This window comes from Sciurus vulgaris (assembly GCF_902686455.1).
Source record: "Sciurus vulgaris genome assembly, chromosome: 5".
NCBI lineage: Eukaryota > Metazoa > Chordata > Mammalia > Rodentia > Sciuridae > Sciurus > Sciurus vulgaris.
The window spans coordinates 177,455,536-177,478,976 of NC_136465.1; the positions used below are offsets into that span (position 1 = coordinate 177,455,536).

At 47.1% G+C, this 23,441-nt stretch overlaps 1 protein-coding gene and 1 long non-coding RNA gene across 2 annotated transcripts in view; one reads left to right on the plus strand and one right to left on the minus strand.

Annotated features, from left to right (window-relative positions):
• The window catches only part of ATXN10 (ataxin 10), a 140,824-nt gene extending 128,102 nt beyond the window's left edge, over positions 1-12,722 (plus strand). Inside the window, exons 11-12 of the mRNA XM_079142587.1 lie at positions 9,480-9,667; positions 10,949-12,722. Coding sequence (XP_078998713.1) covers positions 9,480-9,667; positions 10,949-10,951 — 191 coding nt within the window. The 3' untranslated portion in view covers positions 10,952-12,722. The remainder of the gene's footprint in view (positions 1-9,479; positions 9,668-10,948) is intronic.
• A 705-nt stretch (positions 12,723-13,427) lies between these two features.
• On the minus strand, positions 13,428-16,318 carry LOC306662669. Its single transcript, XR_013764187.1, has 2 exons — positions 13,713-16,318; positions 13,428-13,679 (listed from the first exon to the last, which is right to left on the minus strand). It is a non-coding gene; the product is annotated as an uncharacterized lncRNA (long non-coding RNA).
• Between the last annotated feature and the right edge of the window lie 7,123 nt (positions 16,319-23,441).

Here is a 23,441-nt window from a genome sequence, read left to right on the forward strand (position 1 = left end):
TTGCCAAGGCCACTAGGTGGTTGGCAGCAGGAATAGTGGTATCATTTGGACTTCAGCTCTGCTGTCCCCACAGTCCAAGAACTTGCTCTGTTTCTGAGGCTGTCAGTCACTGTAGCCCATGACTATTTTGTCTCCCTCTCCTTTTATGAATGAGGACACCCAGGCGAGGCGTGAAGTCCTGGACCAGTGCAGGCTCCTGGTGCTCAGAAGCCCGCCCAGAGCTTGTGATTCAAGTCCAGCCCACCGCATGGGACACGTCTCCTCACATCATTCTGACGTGTGACCTGGCCATGCTTCCAAGCAGAGAAGCTGCCTGTGTAAGGTTGCACAGATGGCCAGCATGGAGCAGCTTGGGAATGGTGGGGTCCGGGTGGAGCAGTGGGCCCTGCCGCACAGCCTTCCTGCTGCTGCTGTTGCTCGGCTCCCTGCTCCACCCTGGCCTCTCACATACCCACTCTGTCAGGGTCATGCTGGTGTCAGTGTCCAGATGGTCCCCGGAAGACCTGGCAGGCCCCCTCTGCCTCCTCTCACCTCCACCCCCAGGCTTCCTCCTCAGTCTCCTCTGCCCACACCTCCCTCCTCACCTGCTCCATGGCTGCTGCTCCTCTGGACGCAGTTCCCCAGAGACCTTCCTGACCGCTCCCACCCTGCATGGTCCTGCAGGCGCTCTTCAGCCTGTCCCCCTGGTGTGCTTGTTGGTGTACCCTCTGCTTCTGCCCTGAAGTGTGAATTCCTCGAGGGCGGTACCTTGAGGGTCATGTTGGCTGGGCTTCACGCTTGAGCAGGAAGCCTTTGTATTTGTTAAATGAGTGACTGGGTCGTGGTTACATTCTTGAGAGACATCCGCATGTACCATGAACAGTGTGTGTGTCTGTGTTCGGTGCTGCGGTGGAGCCAGGGCGAGACATGCGCAAGGTAAGCGCTTCACCCTGAGCCTTGCGCAGACCAAGTGTAAAGACCAAGAGGCATTATTGTTCAGAGGAGAGGAAAAGTATGTTCAAGCTGGATAAATTTTCTGTCAAAAGCAAACTGTGCTGTATTTTAGAAAATTTAAAAGAAAGACAGATCAAGGAAGGCTTTTAGAACGTCATCACCACAACCAGCATGACTTTGAAATAGTGTAAAGTGTTAATTGGCTTTTATTTCCAATTAAATTTGGATTTATTTGCCTATTATATGTTTCTGCTGCAGGTTGCCCTGACTTTAAAATGGATTCTTCCCCTGGAGAGGATAATCTAGACTCCGAAGTCTCCGTGTGAAAGGAAGTCAGACTGCATACTCTCGAGTCTTCCCTTCCTAACAGAAGTGGAAGCAGATGGCCTGAAAGAAAGCTGCCACGCTGCTTTCTGTCTGCCTAGCTCACGGGGCAGGGGGACAGGCACACTTCTGCACACCTCTGCACACCTCTACCTGTGCATACCGTGGCCACCCTTCTCGGGACTGTGACTTCCTGGGGCCACTGGTGGGCGCCAGAACAGAGGTGAGGCAGCTTGGCCGTGGTGACCCATGCAGCAGACCAGCCCAGGAACTAGTAACATCCCCAAGGACAGGAAGTGCCAGGCACCTGGCTGTGCAGGACAAAAGCTGGCTCGTCGCTGCCTGCCACGTCTTGTCTGTTCTGAAATCTGCCAGAAGCTCCACATTGTTGGTGTTCTTCATTTAATCCTCAGTAGCTCTGCACCGTTTTTGACCCTTGGCTATACTTCATTAATTTCAAAATGTCATTAGTGCTAGACCAACTCTAATCTTCTATAATTTAGCTGGGATCACTTGGTTTTTCTACTTCAATTTTTCATTTCAGTTTGAGCTGTGGTTTTATTAGCTAGTTGCAAAGGTATTTGCAGAGGTAGCACTCAGTGCTGTCTGCAGCGTGTTTCCTGGGAGTTCTTTGGAGAGGAAGGGAGGCCTCACACATCCTGCCATTCCTTTCCTTGATTTGCAGGCAGGTCTTCAGAGTTCACCCTCAGTGACAGGAGGAAGGACTGCTGTGCCCCTCCAGGGGGCTCACGTGGCCTCATGGGCCGTGTGGCTGGACAGCAAGGAGGGTGGTGCTGGGGCAGACTGCCTGTGCCCAGGCCTGACTGCACCCTGCCTGTTGGCTGGCCCTGGAGAAGCTCTCCTCTGCAGAATGAGGGTACTCAGGGTCTTGTGAGGGCTGAGTGCCTTCCGTGGGCACGTAGGACGGCTAATGACATGGCATCCTGGGGAGGATCGCTGCCACAGTTGGTCCTGGTACTGGGTTTCCTGTTGGGTTTTCAAGGGATGAGCCGAGAATCCCTTTCAGTCTCAGCACACATAGGGGGTACTCTGTGAAGCTTTGCTTGCACCCAGAGGGCCCTGCGCCCTGAACAGTGGTTCAGTTGAACCTGTGTTGTCTGGTGGCTCCTTGTTTTCAGAGTTCCAGGCTTTTTGCAAACACCGTCTTTATCAGGTGGGCAGGGCCTGTGTTTCCCAGGTTTCTGCCCTGTCCTCTGGCTCGTTAAGTTCCTCTCTCAGCCCTGCCCTGCTGAGAGGGATCTGGATCTGACTGGAGACACTGGGCATGCTTGTTCTCTCTGGAAGCTAGCTGTCTCCCACAATGTCTCCCAAGCAAACAGAAGCCACGTGCATTTATTAAATGGCATCTCACAGCCCATATATGGTAGAGGAGCTGAGGGAGCCACCCTGTACCATCAGACCCATTCAGGCCCCAGGGGCTCCCGTGAGTGCCAACAGCTGCAGCGGCAGATAAGATGGGGTTCCCAGCAGCAGGGAGTGCACAGGAGGGAGGGGTGCTCCCAGGTGAGCTCCAGAGCTGTCTCACCGGCCGTGAGTCACACATGCCAGGCACAGAAGTGACATTGGAGTGCTGCCCCAAATACAAATGGAACCATTTGTGGCCTCACAGCCCTTTGGTGTGGGTTGAGTTAGAAGTGGTGTTGGCTTTTCTGACCCTGAAACCTGTACTGCAATCCTGGTGCCAGGCTGAGGCTGCTTCACCCACGCCTGCTTTGAAGTGGCTGGTAAAATGATTCCAGACATGTCATACCCAAAATTAGTTTCAGTGCCATAGTGTCCTCTCCACCAAACCCTGCAAATGCGAGATACCTGCCAGTGTGGCCCTCGCCCGGCCGCAGCAGCATCGGAGGGGGAAGTGCGAGTGATGACTGTCTGGCCGGAGTGGGGAATGTCATCTTCCTGTGACTTCATGGCCAGCTGTGTGGCCCTGGCCTTGCTCTCATCCTGGGTGCTGGGCCCCCCTGTGCACCTGTATTGATAGGGCAGAGTGGGCAGAGGATGGAGGTGGCGTGGTTCTTCCCCCTGCCCCAGTGCTGCTGCCCAGGAAGTGGAGAGACGTTTGGACTTCAGGGAAGAGGCCCCCGAGGTGGGGGCGTCTAGGGCAGGGCGGCCCCTCAGGGCTGGAGTGCTGGCCTAGCACGCACACACGGCAAGTGTCTAGTCTCCTGGCAGAGTCCCTTTGGGGAGCGTCGGGTTGTGCCCACTGAGCACAGTGGGCCTGGCCTGCCACCTGGGTGGTGCACAGAAAGCAGTCCTCCCGTGTGGCGGTGCTGTGGTCTGGGAAGCCCGCAGCGCTCCGCTGGGTCTTCACCCCGCTTCGCAGAGGCTCGCTCTCCCCTCGGAGCAGCGGCGCTCCTGGGCTGACTGCTTCCCTCGGTACGATGAAACCCACGTCCTTCTTCGTCACGTGTTAAGCACACGTACTCGTCTCTCTCCTGTATGTCGTGACCTGTGGTCTACAATCTAGCATCGTCTGCTTCCCTGCCTCCTCTACTGGTAGTTTTTACCAGTTTCCGCTCTGGCAGTGAGCAGGTAACTCCACAAAGTGAGTTGGCAGGCGCAGCCTTGGTTTGTCACACTTTGGGTCAGGACAGCCTACAAACCATGGACAGTGCACAGGGCACCGCACAGAGACCCTGAAGCATATGTTCCCTCGGGCCAAAATGCAAAGCCCAGACAGAAGCGGGAGCCAGAGGTGGTTTAAGTGGTTGTGGGACACGCCTTCTGGCGTCCTGCTCAGAGCCCTGGGGATATACACTGGGAAGCTTTCTCTTTAATTCTCCGAATGGGAAGAGAGTGTCGTGTCGCTGAACCCTGTGACGTGAGAGTTGAGAACAAAAGCTGTGGTCGAGGAGGAAGGGGACGTCCAGCCTCTCCTGAGTAAGCACAGAAACCCCGGGCTGCAAGGGCCCGACCTGGGGGACAGTGCCTCTGTCCTGTCTGATCCCCACCTGCTGACAGCCCCCCTTCCCCAGCAGCAGCACCTCAGGAGGAGCCTGAGTGGCCTGGGCTTGCCCGCGGGTGGGGCCTTCGCAGGTGGGCGCCCTGCCTTGCTCTGCTGGCGCCCCGCAGATGGTGGAAATGGGTATACTTGGTGTTGCTACCGTAAGGCACCTTCAGAACCATTTTAAAACTGAACTACTGCATCCTCAAAAACATGCCCGCGATTTTGCTGTTCTGAAGAGATGGCTGTTGGCATGAGTCAGAGGTGTCTATCATTCACCCTGCCTCTAAAGACCTTTCGTAAGTGGCTGGGTGGTAAAGGCCGAAAGAGGTGGGCCCCCGAGGGGTTCCCGCAGACCAGCTCTGCAAGGGCCCTCACACCTGCTCCTGCCCCGTGGTGGGCCCTGGGACGTTAGACACCACAGAGATCCCTTGCCTTCCTGGGTTTGTTGTCTAGAAATGGTTTTAAAACATGTATTAAAAGCAAAAATAAATATATATAAAATATATATTTATTATAGGCATTATATAAAGTACATATATATCCTGAAAAGTCAGTTTAAATTTTTTAACATATTTAAATTGTTTTCAGTCAAATAATGTAAGTTTTTTCAACCCTAGTACTCTCAATGGTGCATTTATTTATTCATTCAACAAATGCTTTGGGGTCTAGGCCCTGTGGCAGGCCATGTCCTAGGTGCCTTTGCCCTGTGATCCCTCTGTCTCCAAGGCTACTCTGCCCTTAGGCAGATCTTATGCAGATGAGTGTTCCTTGGCCCTCTAGCTCTATTTGTGAACCTAACATTTGAATCTCAAAACAACTTTCATTAGTATTGTTCTTTTGATTTTTCCACTCACAAAAATATGAGAAACTAACTGAAATACAGAGAACTAATTTCAGTTTGCAGCCAGCATGCAGCCCGTTCCTCAGCGCGTCCTGGAGAGTCCTGGGCCTGTGCTCTGCTCTGATAACTCCAAGACTTCAAGGAGCGTTAGCTTTCCTAGCAGCCATAAGTTGCCTGTGGTTAGATGAAGGCTTCTCCTCAGACATTGGGAGCTTCAGCCTGTTAACTCACCCTAACTACTTTAAAATTGAGTCTGGCATGTAAATCTGCTAGTCGGCTCCATGCTGGTCATGACCCTCTCCTCGTAGGGGTCATTTCTCACCCTGCGTTTCTCTGCCCACTTAATGCCCCATCACCTAACAGGTGCAAGGCACACGCGCAGGGGTCTCAGAGCCACCACCTCAGTGCAGGTGTCCTCGGCTCCTCCCTGCACTCCCAGTCAGCAGCTTCACGGTGCTCCTTGCCACCGTGGTCCCTATGACCCAGGTGCCCTCAGCATGCAGCCCAGCGAGCCTTCCCTCCAGAGCTGGGTGCAGCTCTCCAGGCAGTTGTGGGACAGACAGGCTCAGGCCCTCTATTTGTAGTAGCTATGGAGACGCTCAAAGCCCTCTCCAGAGCCAGGCACACAATGGCACACTTTAAGTGTTGGTGGGATCAGTGACTTCAGAAGATGTTTGATTTTCCCCTCACTTTTTTCTTGCTCTCTGTCTCTTTAGAGAGGGAACAAGAGGGCCGTGTGAATATTAACTGGGACTTTCTTTAATCTCCTCGTGGCACTTAAGGCAGTCTGGGTCTGCTGGCTGCCCAGGCTCCCTCCTTTCGGACACACGAGTAGGCAGTCACACAGTCTCGCACCCCAGGGCTGTTTTACTTTCTTTTCAACTCAAATTTTACAAAAGAGTTTTTAAATTTTATTTTTATTTTTTGATCAATGGGTACGAAATGGTAGTTAGCTAGAGCAAGAAGTCTGTGTGCAGTGGCCAATAGGGCGACTGCAGGTCACCGTGGTGTGTGGCATGTCTTAAAGAGCTGGCGGAGAGGCAGCTGAACACTTTCACCATGGAGAAAGACAAGATTTTGAGGAGGTAGGTTTAAACATTACACGATGTTCGTGTCTCAAAACCTCATGTGGGGCTGGGGCTGTAGCTCAGTGGGAGAGCACTTGCCCAGCACGTCTGAGGCACTGGGTTCGATCCTCAGCACCACGTAAAAATAAATAAAGGCATTCTGTCCATCTACACGTACCAAAAAAAAAAAAAAAATCAAAAAACCTCACGTGGTTCCTATAGTTCCATGTGATTTCTGTTTTTATGTATCCGTTTAAGAATGGATTTACATTAAAAAGAAATAAGACCTTATACAAACCTTTTTAATTTTCTGAAAGGAACAACACAAACATTGATTTTGTGCTTATTAGGTCTGAAGCCCAGAACAGTAGTGCCCGAGTGTTCCACAGGACCCTTGGGCTGCGTGCTCTGCAGGTGGAAGGCCCCCAGCTGGCCATGCTCACTGGGGAGCCACGGTTTTTACCTGCTGCCTGGGAGAGTAGGTGCCACCCAGGACTCTGACCAAGTGAAGTCCTCCTTAGGAAAGAAGGTGGGCAGCACTGGCAACTGGAAGAGGGTGTTGTGGCCTGCGGTGGCCAGAGCCGGCCTGCTGCGGTTCCTCAGCTCTGGAATCGAGGTCCTGAGTTGCTGTTCCGGGCGTCTCGTGCCCCTCACTCCTTGTGTTGGAAGAGTCTGGGAGGGCGCCTTTCTCCTGGCCTCAGCACTGCTTCTGTGAGGTCTGGGTGCCCTGAAGACCCAGCTGCGACCTGCGGCCCTCGTCACGTTCTTCTGTTCCCCTTTTCCCTTATGTAGACAGTAGGCATCATATCCATGTCTTCTGCAGAAATTGCCCAACATTTTAGGGATGGATTGAGGACAGATACCATGCTAACAGGTGTTTCGCAGAGTGCCTCCACAGGGGAATTCTGGGGTTGGTCGTCTTGGCCTTGTGTTGATGCAGGCGGCTTCCTTGCCTCGGTGGCATTGGCTTTTCCTCGGGGCTCAGTCCTCCAGAGCCCCGGCTTCGGGAGGGAGGAGCTGCTAACCCAGCTGGTGTCGCAGAGTGCTGGGACGCCGAGGGAAGCTTCCAGGAGGAGGGGCTCTCAGCCCAGCTTGCAGGCAGGGGAAGCAGGCGAGCCCTGCATGGTGACGCGGTGGGTGCTTGCTGTGGGGCGGGGGCTTGCCTGCCCCGCAGTGAGGTGGGTTGGTGACGTTCCTCCACTACCCAGCCAGCCAGCCAGTGTCCATAGCTCTTGGGGCATCCAGGGAGATTCCCTTGCCTACTTTCAATTTGTGAAGAACCAGGAAGTTTCAGAAAGAAGAAAGTGTTTTGTTTGTCATTTACAGTTTGAGTTACACACATGAAACCAAACCCTTTGGTCTTACGCATTTTCTTACCTAAATACACCCCTTTTTCTACAGGAAGCGGAAACCAGTGTGTGTAGTCATGGTGTTGTCCTGAGTGGGCAGGTAGTTACAGCAGATGATTTGCTCAGAAGTTCATTCACATGTTGCAAGTATCTGACACCTTGGAGCTTTATTTTTATTTTCTATACTAGCATGAAGTTGAGATTTGGTGATTGTAGAAAAAAGGAGAAAATTCAAATTTAAGACATATGCATTTAAATGTTTATATAGATTCTGTCTCCAGGAAAAAAAAAAAAAAAACAGCCTTGTAAATGACCTGGGCTTTATTATGAAGGATAACGGACAAATGGCCAGTTGAGAACATTTCCTATCCTACCAGAGTGGTGACTAAGTATGGGATCAGCATCTGCTGGGCACCAGCAGCCCCTATCCTGTCCCATCTGGAGAAGGTCAGTCATTTGTGCCCACAAGTGGTTTCAGTGATGAACCTTCAGTGGCCATCAGGTCATGCACTCAGCAATCATTGGTTGGGCCTCTTCTTTGCAGCAGGCTCTGTGTCCAGACCCCAAGGCCTTCAGATGCATGAGCTCAGCCTGTTTGGAGGAGCCAGGAGAGGCAGCCAGGGAAAGCTTTGTGATCCAGGGAACAGACCTGGTGGCAGACAGGGCTCTTCAGGGTTGCAGACCAACTTGGGTTGGATCACAGGGACTAGACTGAATCAACCTTTTAAAACAGATATACAGAACCTACAACTGCCTCTGCTTTTGACATTTCACTGGTTTGACTGCAGAGGATGAGTTCAGGTTTTACTATTTTCTATGAAATTATTGAACCAGAGAGAAAAGAGTTCGATTTGTTTTTCCCTTAAATGCTATAGAAAGAGCTGCCAGCTTTATGCTGCTGAGGCCCTGTTTCTCCTCTGTCCGGGCTGGGAGGCCCAGCTCCTCAGCTGTAGGGGTCCATACCTTTTGGAAGCACAGATGTGCCCGTCTTTAGAGGAGCCTCAGTGGACATGCCTAGTGACCCACTGAGAAGGACTCGTTTTCCCAGTGCCCCCTCTGATCAGCAGGAAGGCCTCTTTCTTTGGAAAAACCGTGATTTTTTATCATTCCCTTTGGACCAGGGTATAGCCCACTGGGGCAAGCCCGTTGGCAGTCATTATGTGTCCCTGCTGCCAACCACTGAAGACAGGTCCCTAGAGGTTCGCATCTGATCCGTTAGACAGCTGTGCGGTAGCTGTCAAGGGCTCTCCTGAGGGCCGTGTGGCTCCTGGCAGCTCAGCCAGATTCCCTGGCAAGCCACATGGTGCTTTCATCCACACTTCCCAGAGGTCCTCAGTCAGTGTGCAGGACACCAAGCAGGACGTTTTGCGTGTCACAGACTAGCAGTGAGGGCTGCCTGCTTTGAGAGCAGGAGTATTAAACTAAACCAGGCAAATCCCTGAGGGCTTCCAGTCTCCAAAACAGGGAAGTCACTCCTCCAAACCAGCTCCTGCTGGTCACTGGGCTGACTTAAAACAGGACAGTCTCCTGCCTGGTTCTCACCAGGCGTCTGTGGCCAGGCCTGTGGGCTCTGACTTCTTTACCCAGCGGCTCAGTGTACCTACCAACAGGGTGCCTGCCTGAGGCCCGTGTGTTCCAGTGTCTGAGACCCCCCGCCCAGGCCCTGAGCCTTGCGCTCACTCATCCCTCCCTGAGGGGCACCTCCAGGTGCCACCTGGAAGTCACACTTACTGGGCACTCTGCACACACACCTGTTCTGTCTTCATCTTCCCCGCTTGAGACGTGTGTCCTGGCCACATGTCCTATTCACGTGTCCTAATGGTGTGTCCTGGCCACGTGTCCTATTCACGTGTCCTAATGGTATGTCCTGTCCACGTGCTCCCGAAGAGTCGTCAGTGCCCGTGGCGGAAGGGTACTTGTGCTTCTCCACTCTCCCCCGTCTCGCGTGTGCAGTTACACACAGCAAGATGTCACCAGGTTCCTTCACTCGACTCCAGTCCTGACGCAGTGGGTGGTGTACGCCATCCGAAACCTCACGGAGGACAACAGCCAGAACCAAGATTTGATCGCGAAGATGGAGGAGCAGGGGCTGGCGGATGCGTCCCTGCTGAAGAAGATGGGCTTTGAAGTTGAGAAAAGGGGGGAGAAGCTGATTCTGAAGACCACTCGTGACAACCCCCCACCGGTAAGTGTCCGAGTGTGAGCTGCCCTCTGCATAGTCACAGAGGCTATTCCTGTGCCCCAGGACCTTGGCATCACGAGGTCCTTGATGAAGAGGGAGGCAGGGAAGTGCGGCCTCTAACACGGAGCCAGAGAGCCCCGGACAGAGCCGCAGATGCCTTTGGTTCAGTCTTTATGTTGTATTTTCTTTAAAGTTTAAAATTTCAAATTTGTTCTGGAGGAGAAATGTAAAAAGTAGATTGAAATTTATACATCTTTATAAGCCAATCTCAAAAAACTAAAGGACGAATGATCTCACTGATAAGCGGATGAGACATATAATGGGGAGGTGGGAGGGTTTAACGTTAGGGTTAGGGTTAGAGAGGGGGGCAAGAATGGAGAAAGGAAGGACTGTATGGAAGGAAAAGAGGGGTGGGAGGGGTGGGGGGAAGGAAAAAAATAACAGAGTGAATCAAAAGTCATTACCCTATGTAAATTTATGAGATTACACAAATGGTACGCCTTGACTCCATGTACAAACGGAGAAACATGTATCCCATTTGTTTACAATAAAAAAAAAAGAATAAAGAAACCAGTCATCAGAGAAATTCAAATTAAAATCTTAGTGACATACTCTTACACATCTAATAGACTGACCAAAATACAAAAGGTTAACAACACCTCATGTTGGCAAGATTGTGGAGCAACTGGAAATCCCCTGTGGTATTTCTGAGAATAAAATGGTACCAACATTTTGGAAAACAAGAGGACATTTTTTATTTTTGTTTGTGAAATTAAACGTTGACATCAAATCTGAGTTCCATCAATTCCACTCTGACATTTTACTGAAGAGAAATGAAAATATAGGTCACAAAGATAACATTTAGTAACATTTTATTTACAGTAGATAAAAACCATAGTTTGAAGTCTACCAATAGGAGAATATACTATGGTAAATTACATTGAATAATATTTAGTAAAGTCCTTTAATGCATTACTGACAAATGAAACAAATTAATAACCAAGCTTGATAACTAAAGTATATCTTAAAAAAAATATATAAACTCTGAAAAAAAAAGAAATTTATACATCTCTAAAGAAAGTTTCTGGCAGAGATGAGGCTTTCTTTAAAGGATGGCTAATGTCCTCTGCAGTTAAGAACAGCAAGCCCCTTGTGTGATTCTGAATGCATCGCTGCATGTTTCTCAGGGTGAATCGTGATCGTTGTCCAGACCCTGCCTGCTTTTCCTTTATTGATTCTTGTAAATAGACTTTTATATCTTTGATTGTGTTTCTTTTTCCTCAGTGAATGAACTCTTCATCCAAACATCTGGATTTTCAGAATCTGTTTCATGGATTTTCACCTCCACAGTATGTGAAATTGCAAGTGTTCGAAGATGTGTAAGTGTGAACCCGGGAACTCTGGTCTTGTCAGTAGCAGAGCTCAGTGGCATCAGCCGCCATGAAACTCCTCGACTTCCCCGTTCCTTTGCATCAAGCGTAGCTGCCTGGCCTCCCTGTCCCCGGTAGAGTGTGCGTTTAAGTATCACGTTGTGCGATAATAAATCTCGAGGGCACAGCCCTTCCTTGGCAGAGCCTGGCCGTTGCTTGGATTCCGTCACCCTCGGCTGGCAGGCGGCTTCACTGCTGTCCTCCTCCTCTCCCTGGGCTTCCTCGCCCTGGCAGGCAGGCAGAGTACTTTCTCACCGTGATTGATTCTAGCAGACTCTTTTCACCCCTTCTGCCTCTCCAAACACTGACAGGACTCATTTCCAGTTAATTAATTCAAGAGCCCTCTCTCTTGGTTTCAGCTACTGTGCTGTCACCGAGCTTGTCCCTTGGAATGTCGGCAGAGGACGTGAGGGTGCTTAACTCCTCTCGTGCCAGAGCGTCCTGGGGTCAGGCTCACCTCTCCCTTATGCCCACATGCTGGAGGAAGGCTAGTGCAACCCGCCCAGTGCGCAGTGCTGGCAGGACAGGGCCGTCTCTCCTTCAGTCTTGCAAAGGTGCCACTTGGTTTTAGGCGCAGCTTCATGTAGATTGCACATTTGTTAAGAGGAGCAAGAGTTTACATGACATCTATCTGTCTGTCTCGCCATACACATGTCAGAGGTAGAACTGGAATAAGTGAGCACAAGCTCCTTCGCCCACGTATTGTCCCTCGTAGGGTCACCTCCCACACTCCCAGAGGGCTGGCTGTAGTACTGAGCATTCGACCTTCTTGAACAGCCATGATACTAAGCTAAACCCAGAGGGTTTGCACAGCGCATGTTGAAACTCCCAAAATAAGAACAACAAAGACCCAACCAAAAGCTTTACAGAAACATTGTCGCTCCAAAACAAAGTCATTCCAGGTTTCTTTGTGCCAAACGTAGATTGCTTCACAGCAGCAGCTGGAGCTACGGATGGCACAGTGACGGTTTTCCCACGTGCTGGTTCACATGCTCTGCAGCTCTGTAGGGACCTCAGTGTCTGCAGTTGGGGCAAACTATGAAAGGCTTTTTCCTCTATCAGTGGTGACGTTTTATCTGCAAAGAAGCCATTGCCACTTTTGAAAAACACAAAGAAGTCATTCTCTTGTGGGGCACAAAGAGTTAAAATCCAGTTCTCTGCATGGAAGCTGGCCAGGGAGCAAAGCAGCGGGAGCCCCTTTCTCCTTTCAGCAAGCAGCCTAGACTCTCCTTTCTCCTCTCAATGGCGTGTGCACACCAGTGGAGGCACACAAACACGCTCACAATGACAAACACAAGCAGATGAAAGGAGCCTTGTGAGGCTGTGTTTTCTAAATAGGAAATGTGGGGCTTTCACAGTGACAGCAGGCTGAGGCCCGGGGCTCTTTGATCCCCGTGGGGAGTGAACTGTGGAGCACAGCAGCCCACCCCTCCACCCCACGGCGGGCCCAGGGCTCTGAGAGCCTTGCCTGTTCACGCTAGAGGATTAGCCCACCTCAATCAGCCACTTAGAAGCGAAGAAAGCAGGCCAGCCCCAGAAATTTGTAAAGCAGCAGAATGGTCACAGCAAGTTTTGTGACCATATTGTTTTCAAGAGCAAACCAACAAAGCCTTGGCAGCTCCACTTTAGAAAGGCCTCTGCTGGGCAGTGAAGCAGAATGGTCATTTTGTAACACCGAACAAGACTTCAAACTCCGTTTTCACTATACTGTTAGAATCTGTCCTTGTGAGTACATCTCATGGTTGTTGGGTTATGGAGAAGCCCAGATCAAGGTGCATATTTTTTGTTCCATGACTTCAGGATCTGACCATTTTTTGCAAAATGGGATCTAGAGGAATGACTGAAGTGGTTGCTGGGCTGCCAGTTAGCAAGTTTTAAATCAAAAGTGGGTGTTTTATGTGTGCGTCTAACGTCTGTCCATTTTTGAAGTCACTAATGTGCTGCTCTGATAAAACAGGCTGGCTTTTATTTTATTGAAATGACTTTTTACTATCCTTTCATTTCTGTCCTTGAATGAAAAGATTTTTAAATACTATGCTTTAGCAGAGGAAAACTTTCAAGTTCCATCCATCCCCAGTGCCCTGTGTGTCTGACTATGCACACAGAGGAACAGTGCTCACAGGGGAGGAGAGAGCCTTGCTGTTCAGGCCGGCATCTGGGAGCCTCCCAGTGCTGTCCAGGGTTCTGGCCACCTCAGCCACCCCAGCCTGTGCACAGAAAGCAATTCCAAACCTTCCCTTCAGAATTCAGTTTCCCCCTATGACCCAATAGGCATTTTCCTCTTCCTTACACATTTTTGTGTATTTACTTGGATTTTAAAATCAAGTTTTATGCAGCATTTTGTGATATGAACCATATGTACTATCTACAATATACATGAACTTTCAAACGACATGCTTTCTGCAAGCTTGGTGGTTGTGGCTGGTGTTAACTCCTCACCAGCTTTCCTCATAGCAACCAGACATTTCTGTCTGTAGAAATGACTTTGAAAGTTTCCATCTCTTGGTACTGGGGACTGAACCCAGGGGTGCTCTACCACCGAGCTAGATCCGGCCCTTTCAGTTTTATTTTGAGACGGGGTCTTGCTGTGTTGCCGAAGCCCAGAAGTCGCCGCCCACCTGGGTTGCTGGGAGGACAGGCGTGCACCATTGTGCCCAGCCACTTTGGAGGGTTTTTGATAATTGTTTTATTTTCACTTAAAACCTTACTTTAGAAACATTTCTTTTTGTTTAAACAGCATAATATGTATATATCCTTTGTTTGCTCACAGAGTTGTAAGTCATGCGTATTTTGCATCATGTAAGGAAGAACTCAGGTTTTGTGTTAGAATATGGATACGGGCTTATCACCATTTTGTAAAGCATGGGCCACATGTGAATTCTGAAGCGGGGGTTCGTGCTCTGTCCCTTGCACAGCCCTGGGTGGATTCCATGAGCTCTCTGCCTGTGGATTCTTCATCACTGAAGATGAGGCTGATGGGACCACCTGACCTTAGCCGTATAGGGTAAAAAAATGACCATATGTAAAGTGCTTAGTTCTAGTGTTGACACCATTAGATGGAGGAAGAAGTCGAGTCACAGAGAAATCAGCTCCAAGGTCACACAGTAGTAAATGCTTGATGACGGATTGTGCAGTTAATTGGAAGGAAAAGAGTGGGGGGAAATGGCTGCTTTTCCCAGAAGCATGAAATGTAAACGCAGCAGAAGTGCCTGGGGTGCCGCCTTGGCAGAGTGTGTGTGGAGGGAGCGCAGGGTCTGCACTCAAACCTCCGTGCCAGCCCAGGGGCCGAAAGCAGGTCACTTAACCACTCCAAGCCCGAGTTTCTCCCCAGGCAGTGTGCCAGACCCTGGGGATGCAGCAGAGGACCAGACAGAGTCCCTGCCCTTAGGAGCTCTCACTCTGACGAGGCTGACCGAGAGGCCTCAACACGGATGGACACAAGAGCATCGCCTGCTGCGCAGGCAGGGGCAGACGAAGCTGGCAACGTGGCAGTCTTTCCTGCCACAGGCTCGCCTGAGCAGAGGCCAGCGGGCATGCCAGGGAGCAGCAAGAACCGGGCCAGAGGGCAGTGCGGTGTGAGACGCAGGCGCTCAGACGCACAGGTCTGCAAGGCCACGGGTTAACTTGAACGTAACAAGCGTGCTGTGATGCGGGGACTAGTGTAGCTGAGGATAACTTAGGGGCCACTACAATGGTGCTGGGACCGCGTGGTGGCAGTGAACCTGCTGCATGTTGGAGGCGAATCGCAGAAATTGCTCCAGGCTCATTGGAGGTGAAGGCGAGGGAGGTGGGCAAGACCAGCTCCTGAGATTTTGGTGAACTGGGCAGAAGATTTCATCTTTGCTGAGGTGGAACTTTGGTGCAAAGAACAGTTCTCGGGCTTGAATTGGCTGCGGCAGGGAGAACCTACAATCCCATTTGGGGCAAATCAAGTTTGGGGTGCTTCTTTGACAGCCAGGTGGAGATGATTTTGACTGCACATACAAGCCAAGCCCAAAGGACAGGTCAGCACAGGAAATGGTTTAGAGCTACTGCTTCACACGCACATGGTGTGAAGCTGTGTCAGTGAATGTGCTCGGCCAGGGAGGCAGGGAGAGTGTGGGGAAGAGGCCTGTGGGCTGCACCTCCAGCCAGCCTGCACAAAACACGCAGGGGCTTCCTCCTCAGAGGAAGCTCACCTATGCCCTTCTCTCATGTTCTATCCCTTACCATTGGACACACTGCAGTGAGTATCTCTGTGCACAAAGCTTACCTGCGTTTTAAGTTGCATACTAACGAGGTCAAGGAAGGAAGATGTGGCTAGAGGTTTTTCTCAGAGAAGTGTTTATATTAGAAAAGAAGGGGCCCTTCCAAATCCAGTGGCGATTGTCAGTGATGATTGATTAGTAATTCTGACCACACCTCACCAAAGACAACTAAAAACAGGCCAAGATATTTAAAAACTGCTATTTGAAGGCATGGAGAGCTAGCAAGGTATGATGGGCTTTATGGGGCCAGACTGGAACCTCTGGACCTGGTACAGGCTGCTTTTCCTCTGGAGGGAAGCAAGTGGTGCTGTCTCAGCATTCAGAAGCCCCCGTTCCTTTACTTGGAACCCCCAAAGGGCTGCATCAGAAGAGTAACTGTGTGCCAGAACCAGCTGCTTCTAGACACTGCACTGCGTTTCTGATCATCCAGTCCCAGAAGTTGTGAGGTGGCCCTGGTATGCTGTGCCATCTGGTACTGCCGGCCTCAGGATCAGGCAGACGACAATCCCAGGTATCTGGCAACATAATAAGTCCTGTGGGAGAAGATGACAAATCCTTGGGTCTTAAATTAATTTTTCATATGTGTAGTCAGGTCTCCACCAAAAATGATATGAGTTGGGCTGGGGCTGTAGCTCAGTAGCAGTGCACTTGCCTGGCATGTGTGAGGCATTGGGTATCATCCTCAGCACCACATAAAAATAAAATAAAGGTGTTGTGTCCATGTAAAACTTAAAAAAAAAAACACTAAAAAATGTAAAGGGCAAATACAAAATGGAAGAGAGGGATTATTTTTTTAAATAGGTTATGAGTTGACAAGATGACATGGTAGAAAAGTCACATCACACCCAATTGAAACCAGCACCAGGGGGCTTCAGATCTTGAAGTTACCAGGCAGACATTAAGCACAAGCCAAAGACAAGATTGAAAATGTCAGCAGAAGGGTCACGTTGTGACAGAATCCAGTGCAAATTTCTGAGCTGGAAAAAACAAAAACAAAAACATACCCCAAAGTAAGACATCAGTAGATGGGTTCAGCCACAAAAGAAAGAGTACGTGGGAGACTAGTGGCTCAGTGTCCAGAGTGACTTGCTAAGGGAGCAGGCCGTGGAGAAGACAGAAGGTGGGACAAGGGATGTGAGGGACAGAAGTCTAATACTGCTGTCGAGTCCAGGAGGAGAGGGAGGGTATTTTCATTCTAGTAATGACATCCGAACGTCCCACGAAGGCCACAGCAGGGAAACCCACAAGCACGGTGTGGCAGACAGCTCTTCCTCACTTCTTCCAACAAGCCCGGGATTGATTAGGAGCAGGCCATGTGGGGAGAAGCACACTTCCAGGGATCGTCGTTCTCTCTCCCTCTCTGCCCCAGCCACCATGTCTGGTGACCATGCCTAACCTCAGCTACACAAGGGCAGAGCTCTGAACCACCGGTGCTCCCGAGCGTGAGCAGCAGGCGTTCGCCTCAGGGCTAGGGCGAGTGTGTGTTTTATCTTCGCATAGACAGACTAGCTCTCGCAGGTAACATGCAGCAGTATAAACAAACATGTTTACAATTTTGGCTGCCTTTGGGGGGAAAAAAAACAAAACATGATTTTCACCTGTTTTATAGACAGATATTCTCCCCCTCCCCCCAGATATTCTTTTGAGCAGTTCCAGATTAGTGGGTTTCCAAGCAAAGGGCGTTGTGGCAGGTGTCCTGGGCTGAATTGTGTCACCACCCAAATTCACGATGAAGTCCTCACTCCCAGGACCTCAGAATAAAACCGAGTGCGCTGTTTATTTACCAGTAGGGTTTTTAAAGAAGTCGTTGAGCTAAATGAGGTGGGCCTTTATCATTGTGGCGACTCTAATCCAGGGCAACTGTTGTCCTTTTAGAAAGAGGGAATTTGGACACATAGTGAGAGAAACACCCAGGGAGAGGACAACCAGCTACAGGCCCAGGAGGGAGTCCTCAAAAGCAGCCAGGCCTGCTGCAGCTGGGTCTGGAGACACTAAATGGCTGCTGTGGAAGGACTTGGTGTGATGAGTCCTGGGCAGCCCCAGCAAACCCAGCAGCGGGAGTGCGGCTGCAGGTCAAGCCTAGCAGCTGGACTGCTTCCAAGGTCTGCTGCACAGGTCACAGCAGGACAGGAGCAGTTCTGAAGGGACCAGCAGAGTTTTCCAGAACTCAGGAGCGACATCCAGCCACTGTCGAGAACTTCAGTGAGCCCCGAGCAAAATAAGTCACAGGGAAGATGCATGTGAAACTGGAAGTAGATGGCAGTCTGTGGAGCACCCCAGTGACCTGCTTCCCGAGCTCCCCTCCTGTGAGTCTCTCCCCTGGAGGGTGCACCAGGCGTGCTCATCCACTCCTACCTAACAATATGGCAGAGGTGGTGGATGTCGTGAGAGACTGGGACTACTATGTCTTAATGACTTTTTTTTTTTAAACCTTTTTTTTTTTTTTAATTTTTTCATAAATGTATATATATATATATATATATATATGGTAATAATGTCTTATTCTACTGTCCCTCCCATCCCTACCGCCTCACCCCTCCCCTCAGTCTCCTCTGCGTAATCCAAAGTTCCTTCATTCTTCCCTACCCACCAACCCCCTCTCCACCCGCCATTATGAATTAGCATCCACTTATCAGAAAAAACATTCGGCCTTTGATTTGTTGGGATTGGCTTATTTCATTTAGCATGATATTCTCTAGTTCATCCATTAACCTGTAAATGCCATAATTTCATTCTTCTTGAAGACTGAATAATATTGCATTGTGTATATTTACCACATTTTCTTTATCCATCTGTTGAAGGACATCTAGGTTGGTTCCATAGTTTAGCTATTAAGAATTGAGCTGCTGTAAACATTGATGTGGCTGCGTCACTGTAGTATACTGATTTTAAGTCCTTTGGGTATAAGCCCAGGAGTGCAATAACTGGGTCAAATGGTGGTTCCATTCCAAGTTCATACTGCTTTCCAAAGAGGTTGCACCAATCTGCAGTCCCACCAACAATATATGAATATACCTTTCCCCCACATCCTCGCCAGCATTTGTTGTTGCTTGTATTCTTGATAGTTGCCATTCTAACTGGAGTGAGATGAAATCTTAGTGTAGTTTTGATTTGCATTTCTCTAATTGCAAGAGATGATGAACATTTTTTCATATGTTTGCTGATCGATTGTATTTCTTCTTCTGTGAAGTGTCTGTTCAGTTCCTTAGCCCATTTATTGACTGGGCTATTTTTTTGGTATTGAAGTTTTTTGAGTTCTTTTTATATCCTGAAGAGTAGTGCTCTCTCTGAGATGCACGTGGTAAAGATTTTCTCCCATTCTATAGGTTCTCTCTTCGTGTTATTGATTGTTTCCTGTGCTGAGAAGAAACTTTTTAGTTTGAATCCATCCCATTTATGGATTTTTTAATTTCACTTCTTGCGCATTAGGAATCCTGTTAAGGAAGTCAGGTCCTAAGCAGATATGATGAAGATTTGAACCTACTTTTTCTTCTAAAAGCACAGGGTTTCTGTTCTAGTACCTGAGTCTTTGATTCACTTTGAGTTGATTTTTGTGCAGGGTGAGAGAGAAAGGTTTAATTTCATTTTGTAGCATATGAATTTCCAGTTTTCCCAGCACCATTTGTTGAATAGGTTATCTTTTTCTCCGATATATACTTTTGGCACCTTTTTCTAGTATGAGATAACTGTATTATGTGTCTGGTATTCTATACCATTGGTCTATGTGTCCGTTTTGGTACCAATACCATGTTGTTTTTGTTACTAAGCTCTGTAGTATAGTTTAAGGTCTGGTATTGTGATGCCTCCTGCTTCACTCTTCTTGCTAAGGATTGCCTTGGCTAATCTGGGTCACTTAGTTTTCCAAATGAATTTCATGATTCTTTTCTATTTCTATGAAGAATGTCATTGGGATTTTAATAGGAATCGCATTGAATTTGTATAACATTTTTGGTAGTATGGCCATTTTCACAATGTTAATTCTGCCTAGTCGAGAACATGGGAGGTCTTTCCATCTTCTAAGGTCTTCGTCAGTTTCTTTCTTTAGTGTTCTGTAGTTTTCATTGTAGAGGTCGTTCACCTCTTTTGTTAGGTTGATTCCCAAGTGTGTTTTGAATATGAAGAGGTGGTGAATTTTGTCAAATGCTTTTTCTGCATCTATTGAGATGATCATTTGATTTTTGTCTTTAAGTTTATTGATGTGATGTATTACATTTATTGATTTCTGTATGTTCAACCAACCTTGCATTCCAGGGATGAACCCCACTTGATCATGGTACACTATATTTTTAATATATTTTTGTATATGATTTGCCAGAATTTTATTGAGAATATTTGCGTCTATGTTCATCAGGGATATTGGTCTGAAGTTTTCTTTCCTTGATGTGTCTTTGTCTGGTTTTGGTATCAGGGTGATATAAGCCTCATAGAATGAATTTGGAAGGGTTCCCTCCTTTTCTATTTCATGGAATAATTTGGGGAGTATTGGTGTTAATTCTTCTTTAAAGATCTTGTAGAACTTGGCTAAGAATCCATCTGGTCCTGGGCTTTTCTTAGTTGGTAGGCTTTTGATGGCATCTTCTATTTCATTGCTTGAAATTGATATGTTTGAATTATGTATGTCCTCCTGGTTCAGTTTGGGCAGATCATATATCTCTAGAAATTTGCCGATGTCTTCAAGTTTTTCTGTTTTATTGGAATATAAATTTTCAAAAATAGTTTCTAATTATCTTCTATATTTCAATAGTATCTGTGATATTTCCTTTTTTTATTATAAATTTTAGTAATTTGAGTTTTGTCTCTCTTTTTGTTAGTGTGGCTAAGGGTTTATCAATTTTACTTTTTTCAAAGAACCAACTTTTTATTTTGTCAATTTTTTCAATTGTTTCTTTCATTTTAAATTTATTGATTTCAGCTCTGATTTTAATTATTTCCTGTCTTCTGCTTTTGCTGTTGATTTGTTCTTTTTCTAGGGCTTTGAGATGTAATGTTAGGTCATTTACTTGTTGACTTTTTATCCTTTTAATGTGTGAGCAATGAACTTTCCTCTTAGTACTGCCTTCATAGCATCCCAGAGATTTTGGTATGTTGTATTGCTGTTCTTATTTACCTCTAAGTATTTTTTTTTGTTTCCTACTTGATTTCTTCCTTTATCCATTCATCATTCAATAGCATGCTGTTTAGTCTCCAGGTGTTGGAGTAGCTTCTATTTTTTTATTTTATCATTGATTCCTAGTTTTCATTCCATTGTGATCTGATAGAATTCAGGGTAGTATTTCTTTTCTTTTTATTTTACTTGCTGAGAGTTGCTTTGTAGCATAACATATGGTCTGTTTTAGAGAAGGATCCATGTGTTGCTGAGAGGAAAGTATATTCACTCGATGATGGATGAAATATTCTATATATGTCCATTAAGTCTAAATCATTGATTGTATTATTTAATTCGATAGTTTCTTTGTTTAGTTTTTGTTTGGAAGATCTTCCCAGAGGTGCGAGAGGTGTGTTAAAGTCACCCAGAATTGTTGTGTTGTAGTCTATTTGATTCTTTAAATTGAGAAGGATTTGTTTGATATACATAGATGCTCCATTGTTTGGGGCGTATACTTAGGATTGTTATGTTTTGTTGGTGTATGGTTCCCTTGAGCAGTATGAAATGTCCTTTATCCCTCCTGACTAACTTTGGTTTGAAGTCCGCTTTATCTGATACGAGGATGGAAATCCCTGCTGGTTTGTGCAGTCCATGTGAGTGACATGTTTTTTTCCCATCCTCTCACCTTTAGTCTGTGGATGTCCTTTTCTATGAGATGAGTCTCGTGAAGACAGCATATTTTGGGGTCTTTTTTTAAAATCCAATCTTCCAGTCTATGTCTTTTGATTGATGAGTTTAGGCCATTAATATTTAGGGTTATTATTGAGATATGATTTGTATTCCCAGTCATTTTGGTTTATTTTTGGTTTTTAACTTGACTTAGTTTCTTCTTTGATTGACCTTTCCTTTAGTGTAGTTCCTCCCTTTGCTGGTTTTCATTGTTTGTTTGTTTTCATTTCCTCCTCATGGAATGTTTTGCTGACAATGTTCTATAGTGCAGGCTTTCTTGTTGTGAATTCTTTTAACTTTTGCTTATCATGGAAGGTTTTTATTTCATCTTCAAATCTGAAGCTTAATTTTGCTGGATATAAAATTATTGGTTGGCATCCATTTTCTTTCAGAGCTTGACATATGTTATTCCAGGACCTCCTGGCCTTAAGGGTCTGGGTTGAGAAATCAGCTGAGATCAAAATTGGTTTCCCCCTGTATGTAATTTGATTTTTTTTCTCTCTCAGCCTTTAAAATTCTACCTTTATTTTTGTATGTTAGTCATTCTCGTTATAATATGCCTTGGTGTGGGTCTGCTATAATTTTGTACATTTGGGGTCCTGTAAGCCTCTTGTAGTTTTTTTTCCATTTCATTCTTTAGATTTGGAAAGTTTTCTGATACTATGTCATCGAAAGATTGTACATTCCTTTGTTTCGTATCTCCAGACCTTCATCTATTCTGATAAATCTTAAATTTGGTCTTTTCATGTTATCCCATATTTCTTGGGATTTCTGTTCATAGTTTCTTACCATCTCCTCTATGTGGTCAACTTTATTTTCAGTATTTTCTATATTTTGTCTTCATTGTCTCATGTTCTGTATTCCAAGTGGTTTAGCCTGTTGATGATGCTTTCCATTGAATTTTTAATTTGGTTTATTATTTCCTTCATTTTGAGGATTTCTGCTTGATTATTTTTTATAATCTCTGCCTCTTTATTGAAGTGATCTTTCACTTCCTGTATTTTCTCTCTAGTACCATCCTTTATTTCAAAGACAATCTAACTCTGTATTTTCTAAACTCCTTCTCTGACATTTCTTCTACCGTGCTGTCTATGAATTCTGTTGTTGGAACATCCTGGTTTGTTTGAGGCACTTTGTTCCCTTGTTTTTCATGTTGTTTGTGTGCCTTCTCCTCTAGCAGTATGGAGCTGAGGCAGTACAGGTTCTACCCTGTGGTCTTTTAATGTCCCTGAAGGCTTCCAATACCTCACCCTTAAGGAGATCAATATTAACAGCATCCAATGCAAATGATATACCACCTTAAACCAAGTAACTCCTATTAAGGTATTTGCAGTTTTGTCAAAATAGAAATGAGGTGTTCATTTATTTTTTACAATATAAACAGTAAGTTTGCTAAAAGTGTTTACTGTTTCAAATGATGGATAATGAGGGAACAGAAGTAGTGTAAGATGTGCTGTTTATGAGGGAGAGAAGATAGAGGTAAAAATTTATAGTAAGAGTGAGGGAGACATCAATAGAGGTTGGTTGTTAGTATGAGAGAAGTGAGAAAGAGAGGCCAGGGAGACAGGTAGGTGAGAGAAAAAGTATGTACAGATTTTTTTTTTTTTTTTTTTTTATAATTTTATTTTTTCATTTTTTAAAAAAATGAATTAGAAGTGCTATTTAAACTGAAGAGAGTCCCGGGTGTGCTAAACCACTAGGTGTAATTTAGCAGCCCACTCCAGGTCCCTACCTTACTCCAGGCCTCAGTGTGCCCATCCGTGCAGTGGGCACGGCAAGGCCTCACACTCCCCTTGTGAGCGTGAAGAATGCAGAGAAGAACGCCAGCTGGACACAGTGGTGCACGCCTGCGATCCAGTGTTCAGAGCCAGCCTGCGCACAAGCCAGGAGCCAAGCAGCTCAGGAGACCCTGTCTCTAAACAAAATACAAAATAGGACTGGGGGTGTGGCTCAGTGTTTGGCGGCCCCCTAAGTTCAATCCTTGGTAACCACCCCCCCAAAAAAACCCCAGAAGTGGGTGCTGTGAAGCGGACTGTTACTGTCCCCACATTGCAGATGAAGAAACGGAAGGATAGAGGGTTAGGCCAGGAGGTTAAAAATCAGTGAGAGCGGGATTCAAATGTAGACAATTCAGTTCTAGCATTGGGTCTTAATTGCTTGAAATGTCACTGCCAGTATTATCATTATTATTTGTGTGTGTGTGTGGTGCCAGGGATTGAACCCAAGGCCTTGTGCGTGCGAGGCAACACTTTACCAACTGAGCCACATTCCCAGCCCCACTGGCA